General features: G+C 44.5%; 2 protein-coding genes across 2 annotated transcripts; both read left to right on the top strand.

The window, feature by feature from the left end:
- Positions 1-3,306: 3,306 nt before the first annotated feature.
- vgll2b (vestigial-like family member 2b) lies at positions 3,307-8,109 on the top strand. Its single transcript, XM_056296378.1, has 4 exons — positions 3,307-3,565; positions 4,114-4,462; positions 6,555-7,001; positions 7,663-8,109. Exons 1-4 carry the CDS (start codon positions 3,479-3,481, stop codon positions 7,704-7,706), a joined length of 927 nt encoding a protein of 308 aa, XP_056152353.1. The 5' UTR covers positions 3,307-3,478; the 3' UTR covers positions 7,707-8,109.
- Positions 8,110-17,220: 9,111 nt separating this feature from the next.
- ctsl.1 (cathepsin L.1) lies at positions 17,221-25,469 on the top strand. The gene is given in 9 exon segments (XM_056296541.1): positions 17,221-17,320; positions 17,685-17,827; positions 18,146-18,343; positions 18,654-18,845; positions 19,783-19,948; positions 20,401-20,506; positions 23,775-23,787; positions 23,789-23,879; positions 25,298-25,469. Coding segments are annotated over 8 exon segments (1,005 nt in total). The 3' UTR covers positions 23,876-23,879; positions 25,298-25,469.
- Positions 25,470-26,765: the final 1,296 nt, after the last annotated feature.

A 26,765-nucleotide genomic window follows, 5' to 3' on the forward strand; every position in this document is an offset into this window, starting at 1 on the left:
GTGTGTGTGTGTGTGTGTGTGTGTGTGTGTGTGTGTGTACACATGCACACATGTGCATTTTCGTGTGTCTCAGATGGCACCGGGTGATGATTCTCAACAGCTGAGATGGGTTTGTGTGAAAATGAACAACGGGGCAGCTGTACATCTCTTTTCATGACACACGCGCGCACACACACACACACACACACACACACACACACACACACACACACACACACACACACACACACACACACACATAAAAACAGTGGAATCCTGGGTTCCAACTCCCTTGGGGGCGTCCCAGACTGGGACATTAATGAAGGCTTTGTTGTTTCAGGATGTACCCTAAATGATTTTTTGATTCATATCTCAGCACGCAAGTCCCATTCTCTGAATCCCCACAGTGTCTTTGCCAATCAAATCTCTTAACGTTTGGAGGAGGGGAAAACATTTATCTGTGGATCTGTATTCACACACTTCGTACTCCGTTTCCTAGTTTTGACAGTTTTAGTTTGATGGTCATATAAAAGTTGGTAAATTTAGTTGGGTGTAACATTATTTATTGAATGCCCTCATAGGCACTACTTTTAGCATGGCAAATAAACTATTCATGATGGTGTTGCAATGTGAATAGTGGGCTAAATAAAAACGGGTTGCCATTATTACCTCAGCTGGCCTGCAACATCTCAGCCAATGAGCGAGATCTCGTGGTCAGACCTCTCTGAAGAGAGGCGGAGCTTGTGTTGCAGGGTCACTGCGAGTGATGTAACCTGCATTTATTTTCAGCATACACACGTAAATGTAGACACACAGACGTACACACGCACACGCGTGCATGCACATGCACACACAGTCACACGCAAGAGCAACTGTAGCCTCCTTCTGCACATACTGTTCTGTATATGCAAGGGCTTTAGCATACACAGCACGGTGGCACTGACTAGACAAACCCAGATCTACCGGCTGGTCTACTGGCTGGTCTACCGGCTGGTCTATTGGCTGGTCTACTGGCTAGCTTGGGTTTGGGTTATGATTTGATTGCTACTGCGCTAATTCAATGAACTGGTTGTCGTGTCTGTTAATTGGTTGTCTTTCTTGCTCTCTTCCTTGTTTGGTCACTCCACAACAAGAGCTGCAGTGTGTATGTGTGCATGCATACATGTGCACACACACACACACACACACACACACACACACACACACACACACACACACACACACACACACACACACACACACACACACACACACACACACACATGCGCACACACACACACACACACACACACACACACACACACACTCAAATGACAGCAGGGGTGATTGTTCCAGGGGGAGAACATGGTGAACAAGGAGAGACAAGGTATTCGTATCTATTGCTAGGTAAGACAAGGGGAGAGAGAGATAGAAGAGAGCGAGAGAGTGAGAGAGACATTTAGTCATGGCCATTAATACTAACAGTGGTCTCCCTTCCCTTCCCGTCAGCTGCAGCTGTTGATCACGATGGTGTAACTGTGAGCTTTCCAGCATTGCATCACTCCCTATCTGCCCTGGCTCTAAGGCCGCCCTTCATTTTCCCTGTATGTGTATAACTCTACTAACCCGTAATGCGCATCACGCAACAATTCCAATATGGGTTGACGTCCCATTGGCTCCCCATTGCCCCTCTTCAAATCTCAGTCCCTTAAATATAAAATGCAGTCCATTTACCATTTGCCATTTAAATTATAACTGGTTATAAAGTCGATCTATTAAGTGCATTTCTTCCACAAAATCCGTTTGACAAGCTAACCATGTAGCGCCGATGCTGTGCCGCTGCCATGAGTACTGCATCTTTCCCAGCAAGATACCATTACGTGTAAACACACCTATCTATATCAAACCGCTGATGCTGCGGCAAGGCGGAACAAGTGAGAGTAAATGTGGTCCAGCTATGTCACGTGTCACTTTTGTCCTCTGCTATTTAAGAGCATGCTTCATACATTTAAGATGCCAAAAAAAACAAACTATTAGTTATTTCTATTATGTGTGATGTATGCGTAGCAAGACGCTGGTCATGTTCTCCATCTAGAGAACGTAGTAGAGGGACGATGTAACTTCCCAGGGGAGCTCGTCCGCTAGCATACATCAGAGACATTCCACCTCATCTGACACTTGTCCGAGGAATCCTGCAAATATTCCACACTATTCTCCCAGGCGTTCTAAAGTGCCTGTCAGAGAGACTGGCATGCCCAAACAACACACACCTGCTAACTCTTAAAACAGGAAGAATAGGCTTCATCTTAATAGTGACTGCATTCTAACTCTGTGTTGTATTCATACCTCGAGTTATACAGGATATGTATATATATATATATATATATATATATATATATATATATATATATATATATATATATATATATGTTTTTTGTTTTGTTTTACTGTTTCGTATGTGAGGGCATCAAATGTTTCTGTATGCCTTTGCCATACGCGTACGCGTGTTTGTTTGAATGTGTGCAGTTGTGTTTGTGTGCGTGTGAAAATATCTTTTTGTTTGCACTGCTGATAGGTGATAATTTGCCATGGATTTGTGCAGATTCCCTCTCTCTTCGATGCTGATATGACCAGTATATGCAACCTGTAGTTGACACCTATGTGTCACTCTGGGAAGACACCGAATAGTTCGGATGACTTGAAGGTTTACTTGGCAACCGATGGTTGTTTAAAGACCATGGATACCCTCTCGGCCCAGACAGAACACGTTTTCAGACATCAAAATGGAAAAGAAACGGAAAACAACCCAACCGACGTGTATCGTGTGCTCATTTATCGCATGCCTATAGAGTCCAGATTTGTCAGATCCAGCCTCTGACTTCTCAGCTCACTGCAGCTAAGAAGCTGTAAGTGTTCGCCATGCCACCACTTCCAGTTTTACCACAATGCTTAGTAGAGCTATAGCCTATATAGTACCACCCTAATACCAAACCACACACCTCCCACTGTCTCTTATGATGTCGCCTGTATGTCATAAACAACATTTCATGCGTCGCCATTGTGTTGTTAAACTCGTGCATGAAGAGTTGTCTTTTTGCATGTGTGTGTGCGTGCGTGCGTGTGTGAGTGTGTGTGTGTGTGTGTGTGTGTGTGTGTGTGTGTGCGCGCGTGTTTTTATGGTGGAAGGGTGGATGGGTGGTTGCTGAAGGTGGGAGGGGTTGACAAGGAGATGTACAGGGGACAGGACACTCACACTCGCTCCATAAGCCCCCTCGTCGCATTCTGCTACCGAGCAAAGCTCCGGCGCAGCTGTCGGTGGCGCACGACAAGCGAGAGCTGAGAGACGGGAGCAACAATGGCACAGCCCCTCTGACCGGAGACCACCACGCTTCTTAAACGCCTTTATGTGGGGGGGAAGGGGGGGAATGTTCTCTCCCTCTCTCGACAAGGTCGGTCTCCACGGAAGAGTGCGACACCTCCCATCGGCCGCGGCGGCCGCAAAGGATCCCGCTCGTTTACCATGAGCTGTTTGGATGTTATGTACCCAGCCTATGGACATTACGCACCGTACGCGCCAACTGCACACGCTTTTATCAGTAGCCTACAGGTAGGGAGAGGTGGGGAGAGGTGGTGGTGGTGGTGGTGTGTGTGTGGGGGGGTGTCAATGTGTGTCAAGACCTGTTCTTATCTGAACTTTTCCCGTTTCTACAAGTGAGACGGTTCGGCTGTGGGAAAGCGACTTTGGCGTCCGCGCAAAGTTGCTAACCGGACGCTAGGCGTAAAACGGGTCGGGGTTTACACTGACGAGATTTTAGCGTTGTGTTTCTCGAGTTTTAGTGCCGTTTCAAAAAAAAAAGCTGTGTGTCACATGACCTCTTTTCCATCGCCGTGCTCCTCATGCAACTCGGTTCACTCGAGTTAGATTTCATGTTCAACCACCCTCGTAGTTTCACAACTCCGAGGGGATTCACACATACAGAGCCTGCACACAGTTGTACGGACCCACTCGCCGACACCCTCCCCCACACACAAAGAAAACATTATGCTAATATATGTCTCATAGACAGCTCCAAATCTGTCCTGTGCAACAACTGTCCTAACCCCCTTCCCTCTTCCGCTCCTCCCCGCTTCCTTGGTCTAACTCCTCCTTCGCAGGCACCCCGTCTGAGCAGTGCTTCTCCTCACCATCGTGACTTTATGGACGCTCCCAGGGGTCCGGAGGGGGTATCTGGGGGCCCCAGCGCAGGAGGCCCCGTTCCTGGAGGTTCCTCCTCGTCGTCCTCCTCGTCCTCATCTTCCTACCCCCCTGCGGCTTCGCGGCAGGACGAGGGCCCCAAGGAGAAGCGGGAAGCCCCCGAGGCCGAATACCTGACATCGCGCTGCGTCCTCTTCACTTACTACCACGGAGACATCAGTAGTGTGGTGGACGAGCACTTTTCCAGAGCCCTCAGCTCCTACATGGATGGGGAGGGCAAACGGCGGGTGGCTGACCAACAGGGCGCAGGTACAGCACATATAAACATCCGCGTATACACAAACATGCATGGATGCGTGCGCGCACACATTTTGCACTGATGGGCATGGCATGTACACGCACGTACACACACATACACACACACACACACACACACACGCACATACACAAAAATATACTCACACAAAACACGGAGTTACTTTTTACGTTGGCCACCCATTCGTATCAATATACCTCCCTGTGCATGTGCCGGCCTTCGAGGCCACACAGGGTGCCAGGGGCAGTTCTGCAGAGCACAGTGGCGTGGCAGACAGGTGATGTGGTCAGGAAACAGGATTTTAGGGATGCCTACAGGAACTTTTGTCCCTGGAGAGGCCAGGGCATAAGGTTGAAAGGTCACGGAGGTCAGAAGCTGTTAGCAATTAAAAAGCACTTGAAGGACTGGTGTAAGGGTGAGGCTTTTTAAAGAAAAGCAACAGTGCGCGTGCACACACACACACACACACTTGTTTAGCTTAACATAAAACTACTTTCAAGGTCTTTGTGTAAAGTCATTTATCCCGAGATGACAGCGATCCGTTGTCTACCAGGACGGTGGTTGTGTGTGTTTGCTTGAAAATCGCTGCGCAATACACAGATGTGTAATTATGAATCACTGTGTACAAATGCTAAAAATGTAATTTAATCAGCAGTGTAAGTCGCTGACATTATATCACGGTGGTTTACAACAGTTTTGGTTTTGCCTGCAGCGTAACTGTGCAAACATATGCAAACATAAAACGTGAATGTAATCAAAATCATCAGCGAGGATGAATCACTGAAGTTAACAAGCGCTTTCTCTGCCGGCCAGCAGCATATTCCCTCACTCTTTCTCTCTTTTTATGTCTTTCTTTCTCTCTCTCTCTCTCTCTCTCTCTCTCTCTCTCTCTCTCTCTCTCTCTCTCTCTCTCTCTCTCTCTCTCTCTCTCTCTCTCTCTCTCTCTCTCTCTCTCTCTCTCACACACACACACACACACAGACACACACACACACAGACACACACACACACACTATCCCACCCCCTCCCCTTTGCACTTTGTCGATCTCACTCCTAGTCCAGTTGGACGTCTTCATTCCAGCACCCAGACATGCTTCCTGCCTCACAACAGATACTATGTTTATACATGGCCGTAAGCGCACAGCCTCGATGGCATATCGCGTTCAAACGCCTCTGCGGCTGCCTTACTGACTCCGGCTCCAGCTCTTGCCCCACAATGGCTGCTCAGTTGCTCGCCTGCCACTGGGGCTGATTTATGCTGCAGTCTGTGTGATGGGGGCAGAAGGCAACACAAGCACATGGCATGCTAACCGGTGTCGTCTTTTTTTTTTTCCAGGAGACTATCTAAATGTAAAAATATACAGCTAAAAATGTAGGATTGCTCGCTTGACGCTCTGCCTAGGGCCAGAAGGGGAATGTGGAGGGGGGGGGCAGAGAAAACAACAGGTGGGGCTGCAGGAGCAGAGACGGGAGCGGCGGCGGCGGCGGCAGGGGCTAGCGCTGGGCCAGTTCTGTGTGTATGCATGCGCCCGTGCATGCCTGCAAGAGTGCATTTGCGGGTTTTTAGGTTTTGAAGTAGCACTCGGGACATGAGGCTTGAGAGATGTCGCCACAACATGTGATTTAAGGTTCTGTGAGCCTTGCAGTCTGCTCCAGGTTAAAGCCACTGCCTTATATAGACTGGTAGGGTATAGGGACATCTCTCCCTCCCTCTCTCTCTCTCGTGCTCTCTCGCGCTCTCTTTCTCTCTGTCCCTCTCTGTTTCACCTCCCTCTTTCTCTCTCTCCCTCTGTTTACTAGAATTAGGTTGTATTTATTTCTGTCTTGTTGGGAGTAGGACTTTGTGTCACTATGATCCAATAGGGAAGATATCTGGGCCAGGGGGTGATGCAGTCATGTGAATGACATCTTTGTTTTGTCGGGGGGGGGGTTGCCTCCCTCACCTCTGCATAGGTTCACGTTCTGATCCACCATTTATGGCTATAAATCAAATGAATTGCGTCTCAGTTGTTACAACAATCCATGACTCCGTCTGAATTTGATCGTTGACCACCACCCCTGCTCCCCCATCTTCCCCTTTATCAGATACTCCATCACCTGGCAGCCGGCGAAGCTTCCCCCCCTCCTTCTGGGACAGTAACTACTCCTCGCCTCAGAGCCACTCCCACTGTGAGACGGGTGCACCAGCCTATTCCATGGACCCATATGGCTCGGGGCTTCACCCTGGCTTGCCCCACCCGCACCCCCATGCTCACCCACATGCCCACCCTCACTCCCACCCACACCCATCAGAGAGCTGGGGTTACCCCCAGACCCAGGCCTATGGACCACCGAGGCCCCTCCATGAACTCTACTCTCCCTCAGCCTTGGAGCCCCACTACGGACCCCTGCTCATGCCAGCAGTGCGGCCCCCACACCTGCCGACCCTGCCGGGCCACTACGAGGTGAGCAAGCTAGAGCCCAGTCCCTCCTGGCCCAGCCTGCTGCCCCCGGGAGATGTCAGCCAATCCCTGGCCCTCAATATGGATGCAGGTACACAAGCCACCTGACAAGTTCTAGCACTTGATACTTAAACGGTAGAGGGTTTCCCCCCTACTCCAACACTGTTTCAGTTTGCAGACTGGTTGTACATATTTCAAATACAGACAATACAAATCTTCACAAACATTTCAGAAGTGAGCAAAAAAATGTGCAAGAGCAGAAGGGCGAAAGTTCAAATGGTTGTGGTGAAGGGCCTTCCAAATATTGTCGTTAAACTGGTGTCACAGGCTTCCATTGGATGATATAGGACCTCGGGGTATTCTGTAACTGAAAAATGTGCCCCTGGATTCTTGGTCATTAAATATGCATGTCTCTGTTAAGCACAACACAGTGAAAATGGGCTTGTCATGTCAGTAAACTAACTCACCTATATAAGTTAATTCCTTCTGAATTAAACACATTGATATTTCATCAAATATGGGTGCACAGAGAGCGAGAGAGAGAGAGACACACACACACACACACACACACACACGCACACACACACACATATATATATAGATGCAATATGAACACAAAGGGTTTCTCCTTCTTCTTCTTTCTTCTTCTGGTGTAAAACAGGATGTTTGGCACAGGTAGGCTCCATGGTAACCATGTGTTCTGTTGTTTGCCATTGTTCTCCTCATTGTCTCTATATATCCTTTTCTCCCAGGTCTCCAGCACCACAAGAAAGGCAAGGAGCTCTACTGGTTTTAACAAGCCCTTCAGTCACAGTGACCAGCCATTACCAGATCCAATTAGTGTCTGGACCTGCTCCTCTATTGAAGCAGCTTGTCCCTTCATCCCTCTCACACCGCCTCTCTGCAGCCCCATCTCTCCAACCCCCTCTCTCAACCGCTGGCCTGCCCTGCCAGTACACAGCCTTGCTCCAGGTCGACATGTGTGCACCAGGGAGATAAAGGAGAGACAGACAGACAGAGAGGGAGAAAGGGAGAGAGAGAGACAGACAGAGAGACAGAGACAGAGACAAAGTCAATGTCATTGGACTCGCCTCCTAATTTGCCCTACTTGCCCCATCGCTCTCTCTCTCTCTCTCTCTCTCTCTCTCTCTCTCTCTCTCTCTCTCTCTCTCTCTCTCTCTCTCTCTCTCTCTCTCTCTCTCTCTCTCTCTCTCTCTCTCTCTCTCTCTCTCTCTCTCTCTCTCTCTCTCTCTCTCCTCTCTCTCTCTCTCTCTCTGTGCAGCACACAAACCTTGGCAAGGTGTGAGCCACTGTGACCTGTTTGGACTGGGAAAGACAGGATCACAACAGACTACTGTAGGGGAAGAGAGATAGGGGGATGAAGGGGATGAAGGGAGGGATAGGGAGATAAATAAGGAAGACAGAGGCTTCCCTCCAATGTTCCGAGCTCCCCCCCCCCCCCCCCCGTCCTGCAGGCCTGGCAGTGATGGCTGTTTATTCATTGTGACGGTCATAGTGATGGCTTTTTTTCTTTTCTTTTCTTTTTTTGCTATTATATTATTTTGTTCTCTGGAAAGTGTTTCTATTTATTTGTGTTAATGTGAATTTCAGAAATGGATTGTTGAACTTTTGATTAGGCCAGTGTTCTGAAAATTCAGTGGTTCAATTGTGTTGTGTGTTTTCTTAAGAGTGGTGAGGGAGAGGATCGTAAATGTTGTTTCGATGAAGATTATGATCCGCCCGCTTTTAAGGGAATCTTCTGTGTAGACTAAAAGATTGTTTCTTCTAAAACATATCAGGTTGTGCTCAGCTCAGCAATTCTGTTGTTCTGAATAGACTCAAAAGATAACTAATTCTCTTTCATAATTAGACGTCCTATTTCAGTTCATTTGTTTCGCGGTGTATTGATGGTTTAACTTGGAGTTTAGAAACATTTTGGGATGTTTTTCTTTTCTTGAGTGTCATTTATTTGTCTTGAAAAAAGACTGTCAATAAATATTTCTATTTTAAACTGAGACCATCTTTGTTGGACACCATTTCTGTCACTGAGAATAACACTCTAGAAGCTACAATAACGAGTATCCTGCAGAAATGCATTGTGCAGCTGCACGCAAAACCCTTAATACCTAACAAGGCACAACAGTTTAGAGGTCAACTACTCATGGGGCCTGTTAGTTTAAATAAACCAAGCTAGGAAATCACAAGTGGACTCCAGAAATAAGTACCCGACCCTTTGGTACCCATATATTTTAGGTCAGCCTCTAAGTTACGAGAGATGACTTCTGAAATGTGGAGAAATGTGGCAAGTTTCACTTCGTACCCTGCTCATACTGGAGACGGTAGCTCAGATCTTACCAAGGCTGAGCCGTTCGACACATCTCGGTCTCAGTCTGAAAGGCCTTGCATTTGAATTCCTCTCCATATTCACACTTTGTCACCTATAAAGCGGGAATGAGTGCTGAATGCCAGCTATGTGTAACCAGAGAGAAGGCCAGCCATCCCAGTTATGCACTGAGTGTTGCCGTATTATTGATCCAATAATCAGATTATGTGTTGAGTTATGCCAGCCTGGGCCGCCGCGACAGTTTAGACTGCTGTTATGTCTGACCCCCGCTAGAGAGCAGCCAACTATGTGATTGGCTCTAAGCTGGAGTAATGCAATTAGACGGAGTTTACCAGGGATAGCGTTCCTCTCAGTTTCCCCTGCCAAGCATCTTGCAGCCTCTTCAAATTAGTAATGTTACTTACACTGAGCACGTCCTTTTCACGTCATGTCTCTCCAGAGCATCCCTCCCTGCAGCGAGCATGCTCTCAGGGCCGAGCGGAAATATCACTGCATTGTGTTGCGCGGTTGTCAACAGTAATACGCTGCTTCATTAGCGGTGGAAACCACTCGGTCACTCAGTTATCATACACCTATTGACCATTTACTGATATTTACTGAATTAAGAGCAAATCGGTTTGATCTCCTTTGTTCATTTTCACAAGGAGCAACCGAAGAAGTAGTGCAGGTGTACAATATCGTCGACTTGAGTAGTTTCTCTGTGCAGTGAACATGTCTATAGGTCAAGCCCAAGTCAATGGTTCCCTCTGCTGGTCAATTTATATCATTGCAAGTTAAAGCTTCCCATGCCTTATTTCTCTATTCTGACTTCCCCTTCTAGCTTTTCTCAGCTGTGTACTCAAGTACAACAGACTAGCACTTCTGATAAGACAGCCTTAAAATATTCTTCAAAAATGATAAAAATACACCTTTGATTTTTTTTAATGATAAAACATTTCAGTTTGCACACTCTTCTTTTCTGATTTTGTGACTTGTGACCATGCAGCCTCGAATGACTTCCTCAGTAGCTGCCAGCATCCCCTAGCCTAGCATGAAAACAGCGGGTCCTCTCAGATGTGATGTCTGGTCATTCCCAAATACACCCGGGCCAGAACTTACAGTCAAACAAGCCTCACGGTGGCCACCGAGAGGACTTCTTTCTACACTACATCCTGACACATCGAGTCACGAGCGCTAGTCAGAGGGGAGTCACGTGACTCTGATTCAGAATTCGAAGTATTTGTTTAAATAATAAACCTGCCCTTAAAGGAGGTGTTAAGCAGAGGACGATTAGAAATAAGGCTGAAAAATCTGTTGCCTGAAATAAATTTCAGCTCAGGAAAAAGAAAAAAAAATTCTGTGTGACCTTTGCTCCACATTGCTCCAGACAATTACATTTTGCATTACAGCGAATTGCCAGAGCTATGAGCTAATAATCATATGAACGTTGAAAGAAACACATAAAACACACACGTCACACAACCAAACACAATTCTGGGTAATGTGCGAAACTTTATTGTATATTTATTTCCAGTGTTGGTTAAGCAGAACGTCTTCATCTCTGTCGTTTTCTGTATTTTTTCCTCTCTCTATCGACCTCAAAACACACACATACACATATATAAATGTGTACACACAAATACAAACACACACACTCATGAACATAAATGTATACGCCCATATACACTGATGAGCCAAAACATTATGTCCACTCACAGGTGAACGGAATAACGTTCATCTCCAAACAAGGGCACATGTCCAGGTCTGGGTAAATTAGATGGTAAGTGAACACAGTCCGTTCTCTTAGTCAACATGTTGGATGCAGGAGAAATGGGCAGGAATAAAGACCTGAGGGACTTTGACAACGGCTAAATTGTTATGGCCAGACGACTGGGTCAGAGCATCTCTGAAACAACAAGGCTTGTGAGGTGCTCCTGCTCAGCGGTGGTGAGTACCTGCTGACAGTGGTCCAAGGAGGACAAACCACAAACCGGTGTTGGGCTCATCACTCTGTCATCCAAGGCTCTTCAATGCACGAGGGCAACGAAGGTTATCTCATCTGGTCTGAACTGACATAAGGTCTACGGTGACATAAGTCACAGAAAATGTTCATGACAGCTACGGGAAGAATGTGTCACAACACACAGTACATCACACCCTGCTGTGTATGGTGCCCGTGATGACCCCTGTCTACCATCGAAAGCGCCCACAATGGACATGTGAGTGTCAGAACTGGACCATGGAGCAGTGAAAGGAGGTTGCCTGGTCTGATGAATCACGTTTTCTTTTAGATCACATGGGTGGCCGTGTTCGTGTGTGCCATTTACCTGGGGAAGTGATGGCACCAGGATGCACTGTGGGAAGACGACAAGCCGGGGGTGGAGGGAGTGTGATGCTCTGGGCAATGTTCTGCTGAGAAACCCTGGGTCCGACCATTCCTATGGAAGTCAATTTGACAAGTAACTAAACATCGTTGCAGACCAGATATACCCCTTCATGGCAGTGGTATTCCCTGGTGGCAGTGGCCTCTTTCAGTAGGATAATGTACCCTGCAGCACTGCACCCATTGTTCAGGACTGGTTTGAGGAACATGATGAAGTGTTCAAGATGTTGCCCTGGCCTCCAAATTCTTCAGATCTCAGTCCAATTGAGCATCTGTGGGATGTGCTGGACCGACAAGTCTGATCCATGGAGGCCTCACCTCGCAACTTAAAGGATCTGCTGCTAATGTTTTGGTGCCAGATACCAGAGGACACCTTCAGGGGTCTTGTAGAGTTCGTGCCTCGATGGTTCGGTGCTGTTTTGGTGGCACACGGAGGACCAACAGCATATTAGGCAGGTGGTCATAACGTTTTGGCTCATGCAGTATATGCCTGTGCTAGTGGTGGGGCTTGATTAAAAAAATTAATCGAATTAATTATGGGCTTTGTAATTAATCGCATATCTATATTTGACACCAGAAGTAACATTTTTCAATGCAAACAGGTCTTGGTAGATGACTAAATCAATGAATAGACACATACATAAGTTTAAACAACAAAATCCTGTTTATTTTGTTCAAAACAAGTTTGTTTTGTAAACACAGTACTTTTTGTAACCCCTGGTCTTCTACCACTGAAAGTGGTCTACAGTCCAAAGCAATCCATTTCGCCAGTGAGTTTGTTAATTTATCAGACGTGGATTTACTCATCTTGGCTTTGAAACCCGTCATCTGGTGGAGAGTCGGTTGGCGACTCTGCTTGGTTGTACTAGGAGCACTAGCGTTAGCTCCGGTGTTGGTACTAGCTGCAACGTGTTTCGCGTTTAGGTGGTACCAGAGGCTTGAATAACTGCGGTGGAATGCAAACTCTTTGTTGCAGAGTCTGCACACAACAGTGCTCTTATCTAGGCTTCCATCCGACCGGTTTTTAAACGTAAATTTCCCATCCACAGAGCTAAGCAACGCGGTGTCATCCTTGTCGTCCATCACATCTGTTGTTAGCATACTAACTTGTTAGCCTAACCTACTCCGCTTTCCGCTTGACTGATGTCACTCAGTGCATCGGTATAATCCGTATGCCAGAAACGAGTGCACTGAGAAGCGCTCCGTGTTGACTGGAGTGTAAAAATAAAATGCGTTCAATTTTTTTAAAGCCGTTATTTTTCCTATAATTAATTATGGAATTAACGCGTTAAAGTCCCAGCCCTAGCCTGTGCCCAAGGTCACATACATAAATGCACACAAAAACACGTGTAGGCAGGCCCGCACACACACACACACACACACACACACACACACACACGTGGGGACACCTCACTGACTACATTTGTTCCCTAGCCCTTAACCCTAACCTTAACCATCATAACTACATGCTTAACCTTAACCCTTACCCTTACCTTATCCTAATTCTAACCTTAACCCTTAACCCACGCCCTAACCCTAAAATAGACCCTTTTCCTCATGGGGACCCATAAAATGTCCCCACAAGGTAGGTGGTGTCACACAACCTTGATCTTTGCACTTATGAACTTTCCATCAGCTTCTGTGTTTGTATTCGTTATTGTGTTAGCACTTTCCAGATCTTGTCACATGACTTATGTTGTAAATGTATGTGCAAATATAGGCCATCGAATGTCTTTATGCATGCTCAATGATCCAGGCAAGAAAATCAAAGATAGTTGAGTCCAGATGAGCTGATTCAACGTTCTCTGATAGGCCACTGACCTGCCGGTTGTCTTCCTTGTCACTTGACATTGTTGAGAGACTGAGTAATGTAAAAAGCTGGATTATGTTGGAATTGTGTGTATTTTATATATAATGTGGATGTGTACTTGGCTGCTTCTGCTTATTTGTGACTGTAAACGCAATTCCATTGGAAGAATAGCAAAATCTTCAGCATCTGTGTGTGTGTGTGTGTGTGGGAGGTATTGATGATGATGATGATGTGTGTGTGTCTGAGTGTGAGCATGTGTACGTGTTTGCTTTTGCTGCGTCATTCAAGTGTGGACATCCTGTTGATTATGTGATATCTCAACCTTCCATCAAACCTTTTCATCATGTCTTCTTTAGCTTAATACCGCCACTGTATTTGAATGAAAGAGCCTTCGTTTCTTTTTTGCTTTAATGGTCAATGTTCACAACCACTTTTACAAGAAGAGCAGCATCACTCCAGGGGTTTACGATGGTATTATGTGCGTATACAATGCAAAACGGCTTTAAATCAAATGACAGTTTAACTGGGGATACATTTTATTTCTTTCTCAATGTCGCCGCAGTATTTTTTCATTTAAAGGGGCCTAAACATGTGTTGCACTGACTGATGACCACGCAGAGCACATGGCAGGGAGAGGAGTGAACAGCGAGGAAAATGGCAGACGCTCTAACAGCTTTAATGACGCCTGTAAACGTTTACCTTAGCACTGACTTTGCTTTTACAGCATCTTTATGGTCTGAAGTAGAGTTTTGACACAGAAGCCTTGTGACAGACAGACTGACAGACAGACAGACTGACCACAGATAGACAGACAGACACACAGATAGACTGAAGACAGACAGACAGACCGCAAACTGGCAGACAGACGGACAGACAGACGGACTCACAGGCAGGCAGGCAGACCGAAAGACAGACCGCAGACTGGCAGACAGACAGACAGACAGGCAGACAGACAGACAAGACCGCAGACAGGCCGACAGACAAAGAAACACAGACAGACAGACAGACCGCAGACAGACAAACAGACGGGCAGGCAGACAAACAGACAGATAGACAGACAGATGGACAGACGGTCAGACAGGCAGACAAACGGATCACAGACAGATGGACAGACAGACAGACAGATGGACAGATGGTCAGACAGACAGACTGCAGACAGACAGGCAGAGAGACAGACACACTGCAAGCAGACAGACAGACAAACAGACGGACAGACCACAGACAGACAGACAGGCAGGCAGACGGACAGACTGCAGACAAACAGACAGACAGACAGGCAGACAGACACACTGCAAACAGACAGACACACAGACAGACCACAGACAGACAGACAGACAGACAGACTGCAAACAGACAGACAGGCAGATGGACAGACTGCAGACAGACAGACACTGCAAACAGACAGACACACAGACAGACAGGCCGCAGACAGACAGACAGGCCGCAGACAGACAGACAGACCGCAGACAGACAAACAGACAAAAGACAGACAGATGGACAGACAGGCAGACAGACTGCAGACAGACAGACAGACAGCAGGACTGACAGGCAGGCAGACAGACAGACAAACAGACAAACAGATAGACAGACAGACAGACAAGTAGGCAAGCAGCTGGTCTGACAATGTTCACAATCTAACAGCCAAATCCTTTCACCTCTTGCTAGCTGTAATATATTACCACAGTAAAGTGGGTTATCACTGACTAACCATGGAATCGGATGTCTCGGTGAGACCATACCTAAGAAGCCCATGTGTCAGGCTCCGGTTATTGTCATAGACATTAACTGGAATAAATGAATAAAGCAAAATTATTGGTGTTATTGATAACTTTTCACTCTTTGGAACCAGTGTCTTCATTTCTGTTCATATGCTCATTAAATCATATCATTAAATCTTTTCATGCACACCTCCTGTTGTTTTTTTGTTGTTTTTTTCTGATTCGGAAAGAGAGGTATATTTTCCACATCAAACAGATCCGGCAGTAAAGTTGCAAACAGGACGTGTAGGTTTCTGGAGACAGGAAGCAGGTATGGTTGTCGATGGAAACCCTTTCGAGCGCTAAATCTTTTAGAACTTCGAAGGCGATTTGATGATGCTCTCAGACCTGAGCTCGTGTGCGTTCTTGTCCAAAATGCACATTGCTGCTCATTACAGTGGCAGACAATAAATAACACTTCCCGACGGGCTCATGAGCGTTTGAAAGATTGTTTAGCTCACCAAAACACACAAACCAACAAACAAAAGGTCCTGATTTTGAGAACGGTCAGAGAGTGGTTACCTGTCACATGTGACCAGATATTTCTGGTGACCTCACCAGATCATGTGGTTTGAGCTCATGCCTGTCGGACAGCAATAGCTGCTCCCAGGTTGTTGGCGTGTCTCATGAAATCATCAGAAGTCAATGAGTAATTTACATGGAGAGGAATGAGGCATTTAGTGTTTTGAAATATAGTTTGCTGGACGGGGCTTATCCCATTTCTGAGAAAACTGGATAAATGTCGAGAATATTATGAGTCATATAATGTATACTAGATGTGAATGCTGTCATCAGCTGCTAAGACACTTGGCGGCATGATTCCTGTAAGTAGGGTTGCAGCTGAAACATGGAAAAAAAATTGTGTGAGCAAATGGAAAGTGTGCGTGTATGTGTGCACAAGTATGTGTGTATGTGTGCATGCATATATGTGTGTGTGTGTGTGTGTGTGTGTGTGTGTGTGTGTGTACATATATCTTTGTTTTGCTATTGTTCTACAGGTGTACACTGATTTCCTGCCCCGTTTCAGAGGATTCCCTGTCACCGTGTGACGAAAACTGCTCTGCAGTATCTGGAGAGCAAAACAAAAGTACTCCTGTGGTATTTACAGGAAGAAATGGTGTGGGGGAGGGGGAGTACCACAAAGACAGACATGGCTATCTCTTCTTTTGACATACGTATGCCCAAAGAGAAAAAAAAATCCCATTGCCAAATTATTGAACTTGCTATAGAAAATGTAACGTTTTTCCAAAAAACATTTCTCAAATTGTTAAATTGTCTTTTTGACAGTTTTCCAATAAAAAAAGGTATCATATACCAACACCATCATACTAAACTCTGATTCATAAGTCTGTCATTCCCCCAATTTTTTTTCCATTAACTGACTAGTAAGCATATTCTTTCTCCACTTTCTGTCACTTCGTCACTCCCTCTCTCACTCTTTGAGACCGGCGCATCGTGACAGGCACCTGACCCGACACAACCGTAACAGCGGCTATAAAAGAACAAGTCTCTCTGACAGACCTCCATCACCTACAGGTGGTTAAACATCAACCTTCACAACATACAGAGAGGCAGGTAAGCAGCGGCTAACACTGACTGACACACACACACACGCACACACACGCACACACACACACACACACACACACACACACACACACACACACACACACACACACACACACACACACACACACGCACGCACACACACACACACACACACACACAGAAAGACAGAAAGACAGAGAGACAGATGCAGAAACATTTCCTGTGTTGCGGGTGTAATTTTCTGCAAAGGAGGAATAGCAACTGAAAGACGAGTCAGTGATTCAAACAGGGCAAGAAACAGACCTGTCACACTGACAGAGAGGCGGCACAGGTGAAGTGGGGACACATTAAGAGGGAACACATACTATGTGAGTGTCATCTACGCTGAGAGTGTCCAGCCTCAAAGCCGGGTGTGTGTTGTTCTGTTCTGTTCATCTCGGCGAGTGTCGGTATTTCTACGTTCATTTCTTCCTGTGTTCATCTGGCAGGATGAAGCTACTGGTGGTGGTTGCCGCTGTTCTGGCCGTGGCCAGCTGTGCCAGTCTCTCCGTGGAGGACCTGGAGTTCCACGCCTGGAAACTCAAATTTGGTAAGACCTAAAATGCTGTTGTAAAAATATCATGCATGTATACTTTTTTTTCTCTCTCCGTATGATGTTTTGGCAGATGAAGAATAATTTGCTTGTTCGTTGTGGTTCTGAAATAAGTAAAACACCATTTCTTAAGACCTAAAGACCCAAATCTGTAGAGGAATACATAGTTATGTACATTTAGTTACAGAAATACTGAACATTTTAAACTCTGCGCACCAGGTCTTGATCATTCACCAATCGATGTCATGTTGCTCGTCTTCTCACAAAAAGCATGAATGGAAAATGATGATCAATTATTGATGTATCAATTATCTTTTTTCTTTCTTTCTCACTTTCCTGTAATCGCTGATTTGTCTAAAAGAAAAGACCTACACTTCTCCGTCAGAGGAGGCCCACCGCAGGCAGGTGTGGCTCAACAATCGTAAACTGGTGCTGGTCCATAACATCATGGCTGATGAGGGCATCAAGTCATACCGCCTCGGCATGACTTTTTTCGCTGACATGGTAGGAACACACAAAAAAAACATCGAGGCCTCGCCCTCCACCCACGTGGAACAACCAAGAGGAATTTAGCTACCGGGTTTCTTTTTCATGTGTGGTAAAAACAGGATGAAATGTACATCCACTTTTACTGCACAGAGGGGAAAAAAATCACAGTTGAACGAAAACAGCGCAGCCGAGCTCTCGTAATTTGTTTTTTTGCATTTTGTCTCAAGCATAACACAGGATGACATTCTGCATAAGGCGTCATCAGGCCTAAATAGATGTCGTGTAAATCTAACATTTTCTGTGGTCACTCACCTCCGTGTCGCTCCTCGATAGGAAAACGAGGAGTACAGAAGTCTGATCACCCGAGGCTGTCTGGCCTCCTTCAACTCCTCGATGCCCCGCAGAGGCTCTGCATTCCTCCAACGGCCAGGTGGCGCTGATCTACCAACCGCTGTGGACTGGAGGGAGAAGGGCTATGTCACCGAGGTCAAAGATCAGAAGCAGTGCGGTTCTTGCTGGGCCTTTAGCACAGTATGTATAATCCAGTGTGTGTGTGTGTGTGTGTGTGTGTGTGTGTGTGTGTGTGTGTGTGTGTGTGTGTGTGTGTGTGTGTGTGTGTGTGTGTGTGTGTGTGTGTGTGTGAGTGTGTCTATACATAGCCATTATAAAGCATGAACTTTTAATCTTGCTCCAAAGCTGTACTGTAGCTCCACCCCATGTACTATTACCTTAAACTTTAACAATTTTCTTCACCCTTGTTTTCTGGTTCTTGCTGTGTCTTTGTGCATCTACCTGAATACATCTCCAACCGTATTTCCTCTCCGTCTGCCCCTCTCTCCAGACGGGTTCCCTGGAGGGCCAGCAGTTCAGGAAGACCGGGAAGTTGATCTCTCTGAGCGAGCAGCAACTGGTGGATTGCTCCGGAAGCTTCGGCAACATGGGCTGTATGGGAGGACTGATGGACCAAGCCTTCAGATACATCATTGCCAACAAAGGCCTGGACACTGAGGAGTCCTACCCCTATGAGGCTCAGGTCAGCAGGGGGGCGTTTTGTTGTAATAATTAGTCAGCTTTCATCAGAACATAATTCCCAGTGCACAGAAGATGCCTAGGATGTCCAAATCAATTATGACTATTTGAATATTTATTTGACTGCAAGCTGTGGTTAAATTTTCCAAAACTTTGTTGAAAAAAACAAAGAAACTGTTCAGATACACTAAAATACAACAATAAAAGTGATATTTACTGTTGGAACACAACTACAGTGTTACAAATCCAGCGAAATCTGACAGTAGGGATGCAAAATTGACAAAATCATCTCTTTACAATTATTGTTGTTGAATGACTGACATCTTGTGGTTATACTGCATAGTGGTGCTGGACACCCCTAAAGCAGACCTTTTATATACAGAGACAGTCTCCAATGCTAATTTTTGTGGACAGCAGAGTTAACTAAGTATATTTTGCAAACCACCCCAGAAAGCATGTTTCCTGAAAACTGACTTGTCCATATACCGCCATAATCAAGGTAGATTAGTCTCTTAAAATAGAGCCATAGACCTGATAATAAGACATCACATCACATATTAGGCACGGTGGCCCAGTGGTTAGCGTTGTTGCCTCACAACAAGAAGGTCCTGGGTTCGAAACCCGGGGTTGTCCAACCTTGGGGGTCACCCTCTGTGTGGAGTTTGCATGTTCTCTCCATGTCTGCGGTGGGTTTCCTCCAGGTGCTCCGGTTTCCTCCCACCATCAAAAACACATGCATGTTAGGGTTAATACTCCTGTGTGTGCCCCTGACCAAGGCAATGGAAAGCAGAACTGGAGTTGGTCTCCGGGCGCTGCACGGTGGCTGCCCACTGCTCTTAGCTACACAGCTAGGATGGGTTAAATGCAGAGAAAGAATTTCCCCATGGGGATTAATAAAGAAGGAAAAAAAGCACTATTTTTATTGCCTGTGTGTCAATCAGGATGGGGAGTGTCGCTTTAACCCAGCCACGATTGGAGCCACCTGCACTGGCTTTGTTGATGTGACCAGCGGTGACGAGGACGCCCTGAAGGAAGCTGTGGCCACCATCGGGCCTGTGTCTGTTGCCATCGATGCTGGCCATTCATCTTTCCAGCTGTATGAATCAGGTGAAATTCTTCAGATAGTGTGAAGATATTTTTCCATTAAGAATTCAACGATCAATCAAATAATAGCTAAAATAAATATCCCTTGACCCAACCTTATTCCTTCCATCCACTCCCATGCTATCCCTATCTTCCCTTTCCCTACCCACCTAGACAGTATCTAATGTCCAACTAATAAATGAGATGATGGGGATTTCAAAATCAACTCCCTTTCATCTGACTTATCAGGTTATACTCCTGACAGTAGCAGCTCTTCTATGAATGTATAGAATATGAGTTCTTTCAAGATGTGAAACATATACATTGCATTGATGTGTGTGTGTGTGTGTGTGTGTGTGTGTGTGTGTGTGTGTGTGTGTGTGTGTGTGTGTGTGTGTGTTTGTGTGTGTGTGTGTGTATGTGTGTGTGTGTTTGTTTGTTTGTTTGTTTGTTTGTTTGTTTGTTTGTTCTGGAAGGCGTGTATGATGAGTCTGAGTGCGGTAGTACTGAGCTGGACCATGGTGTGCTGGCAGTGGGTTATGGTTCTGACAATGGGAAGGACTACTGGATGGTCAAAAACAGGTAAACCTCCATCATAACTGGTGTGAATTCCCAACCTATGTTCTTCTATGCAAGAATCCTTTATAACAATAATATTATTATTATAATTATTATTATTATTTTTCCGCCGCATTTTTTAATCACTTAACTAGCTCCACATTTTTCGACGCAGAAATGTCATTCAAACATAAAAAATTAAGGTCAATTAGGACATTAGTGATACTAATCAATCAATAAATCAATCAAGTTCAATTGTAATGTATTATTTCTTTTCTCATACATACCTTTCATACTTTCATTCAAACTGTAAAATGTTCAGCTTACTTAGTACATTTTTTGTATTTAAATTTTTTTTATACCTTTTTATACTTTTAATTTTTTCCACAATATTTTTTACAATGGAAGTTTATTGGCACAATGTTCAAACCTACCCCTTTTTGAACTCTTACTGCTCTTTCATACTTTGAGTTAGAAACTACATTCAAACTTTCAAATCTTCCCGATACTTTGGACTTTCTCACATTAATTCAACCTTTTCATGTCGGTCATACGTTTTACACAATAATTCTTTTTTTATTATTATAAATTTCGTTCTGATTTTTCCCCTTTTCTCCCAATTTAGTGGCCAATCGATCCCTATTCTCGTTCAAACTCCCACCCTCGTACTGTATGCGTTGCCAACTGCATCTCTCCGGCCGGCAGTCTTGAAGGAGACGCCTCGCCACTTCCGTGACAAGGCGACTCCAGGCCGAACCACTGCTTTTTCACACACACACAGAGATGCATTCATGTGACGAACACAAGCCGACTCCGCCCCCCTCCCGAAGACAGCGTTGCCAATTATTGCTGCTTCATTGAATCCGTCCATAATTGGATCTGACGAGACCAGGGCGCGAACCCCGGTCCCCAGTGGGCAACTGCGTCGACACAAAGCCGATGCTTAGACCGCTACACCATCATTTATTAAGAGTTCATACAATTTTCAGCCCTCTCAGATTTTTACGTTGGTGCGTAGCGTGGAACGCTTACAGCTAGAGTGGGTGGATGCATCATTAGAGTGGAAAGGAGCTGTAAAATCATCTAAAAATGTTCTCTTAAACTTGCTCTCACTCCCACAATTTTCAGTCCACATACATAATTATACATAAAACGTAGAAAAAACTATGCTGCTCGCAACCATGTAACCATGGAAGCAAGCGTGCTTACACTTTTGGCTCTATGAGCCTCAAAGCAACAGGAGCACCAATTAACTGCAGCACGGACTCCTATATTAACTAAGAGCAAAACGATGAGCTTATTCTTATTTGTGACGTTTCTACATTGCTGTCACATCCTCAAATCTTACTCCATTTGGACACATTATACAGCAAAATGTTCGCCAACTTGTGACACTCACGATGTAAATATCGAAGCTTTGCGACATATAGTTTTTGGAATATGAGCATTTGTTTGGAGGGTGTGTGCCCATAGAAAATGCATTGATGCAGTTTTTAAAGTTTACTGTCAGGCCATTTGAAAACCAGCTGCCATGTTGTCATGGTGATGCACATGGGGTGGGGGGGGGCAGAGAACAGAGAGTGAGCAGTTTGATAGATGGATATGATAGATAGATAGATAGATAGATAGATAGATAGATAGATACACCCCAGCCACAACCTAACAACCACCCAGAACACCCTAGCAACCACCTGGAACACCCTAGCAACCCCCCCCAAACCTCATAGCAACTGCCTAGCTACCATCCCAAACACCATAGCAACCGCCAGGCAACCCTTAACAACCACCCCAAACACCATAGCAACTGCCTAATAACCACCCAAACACCATAGCAACCGCCTAGCTACCACCCCAAACACCATAGCAACTGCCCAGTGATATCCCATCAACTACCCAGAACACCATAGCAACTGCCCAGCAACAACACCCAAGAAACCATCCAGAACACCATAGCAACACCCTAGCAACCACCTAGCAGCCATTAGTGAAGCAATGCAATTTCATCCCTTTCCCTTTTTCCAACCATTCATATTAATTTCTACACTTTTTCGACTCATATCTACCCATTCATACTTTCAGTTGCCCACTCAAGCCTTAAAATATTCCCCATCTTTCATACATTTGTTTTATTCAAATTTAAAATTCCAGTCATTCTAATTAGACCCTTTCCCACTTTTCCAGCTTTCTGTACTCCTTCAGCTGCTTCTTCATACAAAGTTAAGCCAGCTATGTAGTTTTGTTCCCAGCCGTTAGTCAAGCAATGCAATTCATCACCCAGTTTATAATGTGGGAGTGCAGGAATGAGGAGACGGAGAGATCGAGTCGAGTCAATTCCGTTTACTCGCCACCCCAAACAACACCGATACAGCACAATCTCTCATGGCAACCAGCTAACCGCTAGGCTGCTGCAAACATGGCTCCACCCTGGGAACTCTCAGCAGTGCCTACGTCAGCACTCTGAACGTCTGCCTTAAAGGAGCAGCAGCCCCTGGTGAATCTACCCTCAATTGTCTATCACCACAATAGTATATTTTGCATCCTTCATCCTCTTCCCACTTTTCCAACTGTTCGTACTCCTTCAGTTGATTCTTCACACAAATTAAAGCCAGCAATGCAGTTAAGCTCCCAGCTTTTTTGCATCCTTCATCCATTCCCCACTTTTCCAAGTATTCATACTCTTTTCAACTCTTATTTACTCATTCATACTTTCAGTAAGAAACTCCATTCCATCCGTAAAATATTCCACAACTTTCTGACATTAATGGTATTAAAGCCAGCAGTCTAGTTTAGTGTTGGCCTTTCAAAAGCCAGCAGTCACATCGCGATTTCTTCAGAAAATGCCTTTTCTAATTAACATACTGTTATACATGTGCTTGCTGTCAAAAGTGTAACTATGGCAACAGTGAGCTAATTTAGTCTGTTCTTCTGGTCTCTCTTTTGTCAGTATTTTAACAGTGTTAAACATAATGATCTTCTCATCGACACATGTAAAGCAAAATCCATATTAATTTGTCAATAAGTCAGCAGCACAGATGATTAACATTAGTTTACTGGCCAAACAATTTCTATTAATTATTTGTTATCTACCTATATGTTAATGGTGCATTTTGATATGTATTGATTTAAGTGTTTTTCTTACATTTCAAATCAAAATGGATTAATTACTTTCATTTCTTTGTTCCTACATAAAGAACAGGCAGTGTCCATCTTTATTACAGCTGGTAAACATCCGGTGTCACTACTGGGGTGTGCATGGGTAACAATAATGGTAAATGTTTTTGTGTGTCCCTAGCTGGGGTCATAAGTTGGGGAGCCAAGGGCTACATCATGATGAGCAGGAATAAGCACAACCAGTGTGGCATTGCCACTGCTGCCAGCTACCCTCTAGTCTGAATAGGTGAGAAATGTGGAAGTAAGACTCTGCTTGAAATCTCCTCCCTTTGTTCCTTCATTTGTCCCCTCCATTTATCCTTCCTTCCTTCAGTTCTTCTCTTTCTTTTTCTTTTTCCAATAGCTGCAATTTAGATACAAGTCAAACTTTTAACTATACTACCACTATTACTTTTGGCTGCTCCCGTTAGGGGTCGCCACAGCGGGTCATCCATTTCCATTTCTTCCTGTCCTCTGCATCTTCCTCTGTCACACCAGCCACCTGCATGTCCTCCCTCACCACATCCATTAGACCTCCTCTTTGGCCTTCTCTTTTCCTCTACTCCAGCAGCCTTCCATATTCAGCATCCTTCTCCCAATATACCCAGCATCTCTCCTCCACACATGTCCAAGCCATCTCAATCTTGCCTCTCTTGCTTTGTGTAAACATTTAACCTCTCTCTCTCTCTCTCTCTCTCTCTCTTCTCTCTCTCTCTACTCTCTTCTCTCTCTCTCTCTCTCTCTCTCTCTCTCTCTCTCTCTCATCTCTCTCTTCTCTCTCTCTCTCTCTCTCTCTCTCTGCTCCTCTCCTCTTCTCTCATCTCTCTCTCTCTCTCTCTCTCTCTCTCTCTCTCTCTCTCATTCTCTCCTCTCTCTCTCTCTCTCTCTCTCTCTCTCCTCTCTCCGTCTCTCCACTCTCATCTCTGTATATAAATCCAGTGATTGTTTATAGCATGAAACAGCGTTGTACTGTCCCATAATAGAATTTATTTGACTCACTGGATTATTTTGCTCGTTATTTGTCGAGCACTTTCCCTACCATTGAGTGTTTCTTTTAACAAAGTCATACATACATATATATATATATAACTTTGTTAAAAGAAACACTATATATATATATATATATTATATAACTTTGTTAAAAGAAACACTATATATATGTATATATATATGTATATGTATATATAAACTTAGCACAAAAAGTAAGGAAATGTGTGTTTGGTAGATTATTTCTTTGTCGTAACAATGCTTCTTGGCAATAAATCTTATATCAGGCACCTGATTGTCAGCACCTGGGGTACCAGAAGCTCAAAACAAGTCAATAGCAACAGCAAAATAAGCTGTTTGGCATTGGCAGAGAAGATTTGGCAAATATTTTTCATGGGCACAACCCACATACTCAGCTCTGCTGCTCATCCCACAAATGCATGTTCCTTACAAATGTGGCACCATTTAAAAGGGAAATAAACAGGCTTTCCAATGGTATAAGATTTATTGCCAAGAAGCATTGTTACAACAAAGAAATAATCTACCAAATACACATTTCCTTACTTTTTGTGTTAAGTTTAGATGTGTGTGTGTGTGTTTGTGTGTGTGTGTGGGTGGCTTGCCTAGGCTAGAGTTTGTTTATTGATTTCCATTTGATAATATCTTTTGAATTTACAGGTCCAGGAGGTACTCTGAGAAGACTAGGACAACACTGACGCATAATTCACCTTGATTTGCATTGAAAGACCACATTAGGATACACGTTCAAATAGCACACTGCTTTTCATTTGTCAGCTGAGCACAAAGTAATGCAGTGGCACACTCTTGAATAACATGCTTTTATTTCTTTTTGATGAATGTACATAAATGTAAAGAAATATATTATTTATCATGTACAATGGAAAAAATAATAAATAAACATGTATGAAAGAAAGCATGCGTTTGAGTTATATTTCATGTCCACCCCAAATGTTGCTGGAGGACGTGCTGAGTTTTGATTGTAAATTAGCATTCGAGCAAACCAATGTGACCTAAATGAGACACTAGCAAAAAACCGGCCTATGTTAACTCAAGGTCTACTTAATACTGTACAGTAAATCTCATAGTAACTCTTATAGCACGCCAGCTGGCTTGATATTCTAAAGGCGCCTTTGTTCCTCATTCCACTGGTGAGCCCCAGCAGCAGCAGCATGCTAATGTCTGGTGGGAGTCTTGTAGCAAATGTCAAGGCTTTGACCTATGCCGGATCCTTCAGACCTAGCATAAGCTCTGTGGCCTTACCTTGTCAAAGGTCAACGTGAACTGTGTAGTAAAATTATCCCCAACTTGCATTCCCTTTTCCTTTTTTCCTCCATTCTTGATTTCGCTGTTTCTTTAAAGCCTTTATTGTTTCAAAGTTGAACGAACAAATCTGCTCAAATGTATGTCGAAGAGCTTCACATCTGTGATCTTGTCTCATCTATTTCTCATCCAGGGTAATGTATTGTGCTTTATATGAAATTCATAAAAAAAAACCCTTTGCATATTACATTCTTTTCTTCACACACTTTTCAGTTGTACGAATTTCAAGTTAGCTAAGAGCTTTTATGTATTATCATTATTTTTATCATCTTGTATTGAAAGCGTATACAGTATGTAACAGCACAGAGTAAGTGTGGATTTGTAGATACATACACTTATGAAATCAAATTTGCTCTGCTTCAAAGCTGAATGAGCACGAGCTGGATTCAGGCTTCATGCCTAATCAAGCTGAAGACTATGTACTAAAAGCCATCATCTGTATGTTGTGTAATAGAAAGTGTTTACTCTGCATTTTTACTGTGAAGGCTAATGTGGTCCCTATGATACTGTATGCTGTTGCAGCCAAAGTGCCCTCCAAACGTCAGGTCAAAGGTGGTAGCTGTGGCTAGTGATATATATATATATATATATAACTTTGTTAAAAGAAACACTCAATGGTAGAGAAACTGCTCAACAAATAAGGAGCAAAATAATCCAGCGATTCAAGTAAACTCTGTATGAGACAGTACAAGACTGTTTCGTGCCATAAGCAATCATCAGCTGTCAATAAAGTTACATGAGAAAGAACATATCATTAACTGCCTTGTCATGCACATCACATGCACAACGTGTGCGCTACATGATT

This window comes from Lampris incognitus, chromosome 16 (assembly GCF_029633865.1).
Source record: "Lampris incognitus isolate fLamInc1 chromosome 16, fLamInc1.hap2, whole genome shotgun sequence".
NCBI lineage: Eukaryota > Metazoa > Chordata > Actinopteri > Lampriformes > Lampridae > Lampris > Lampris incognitus.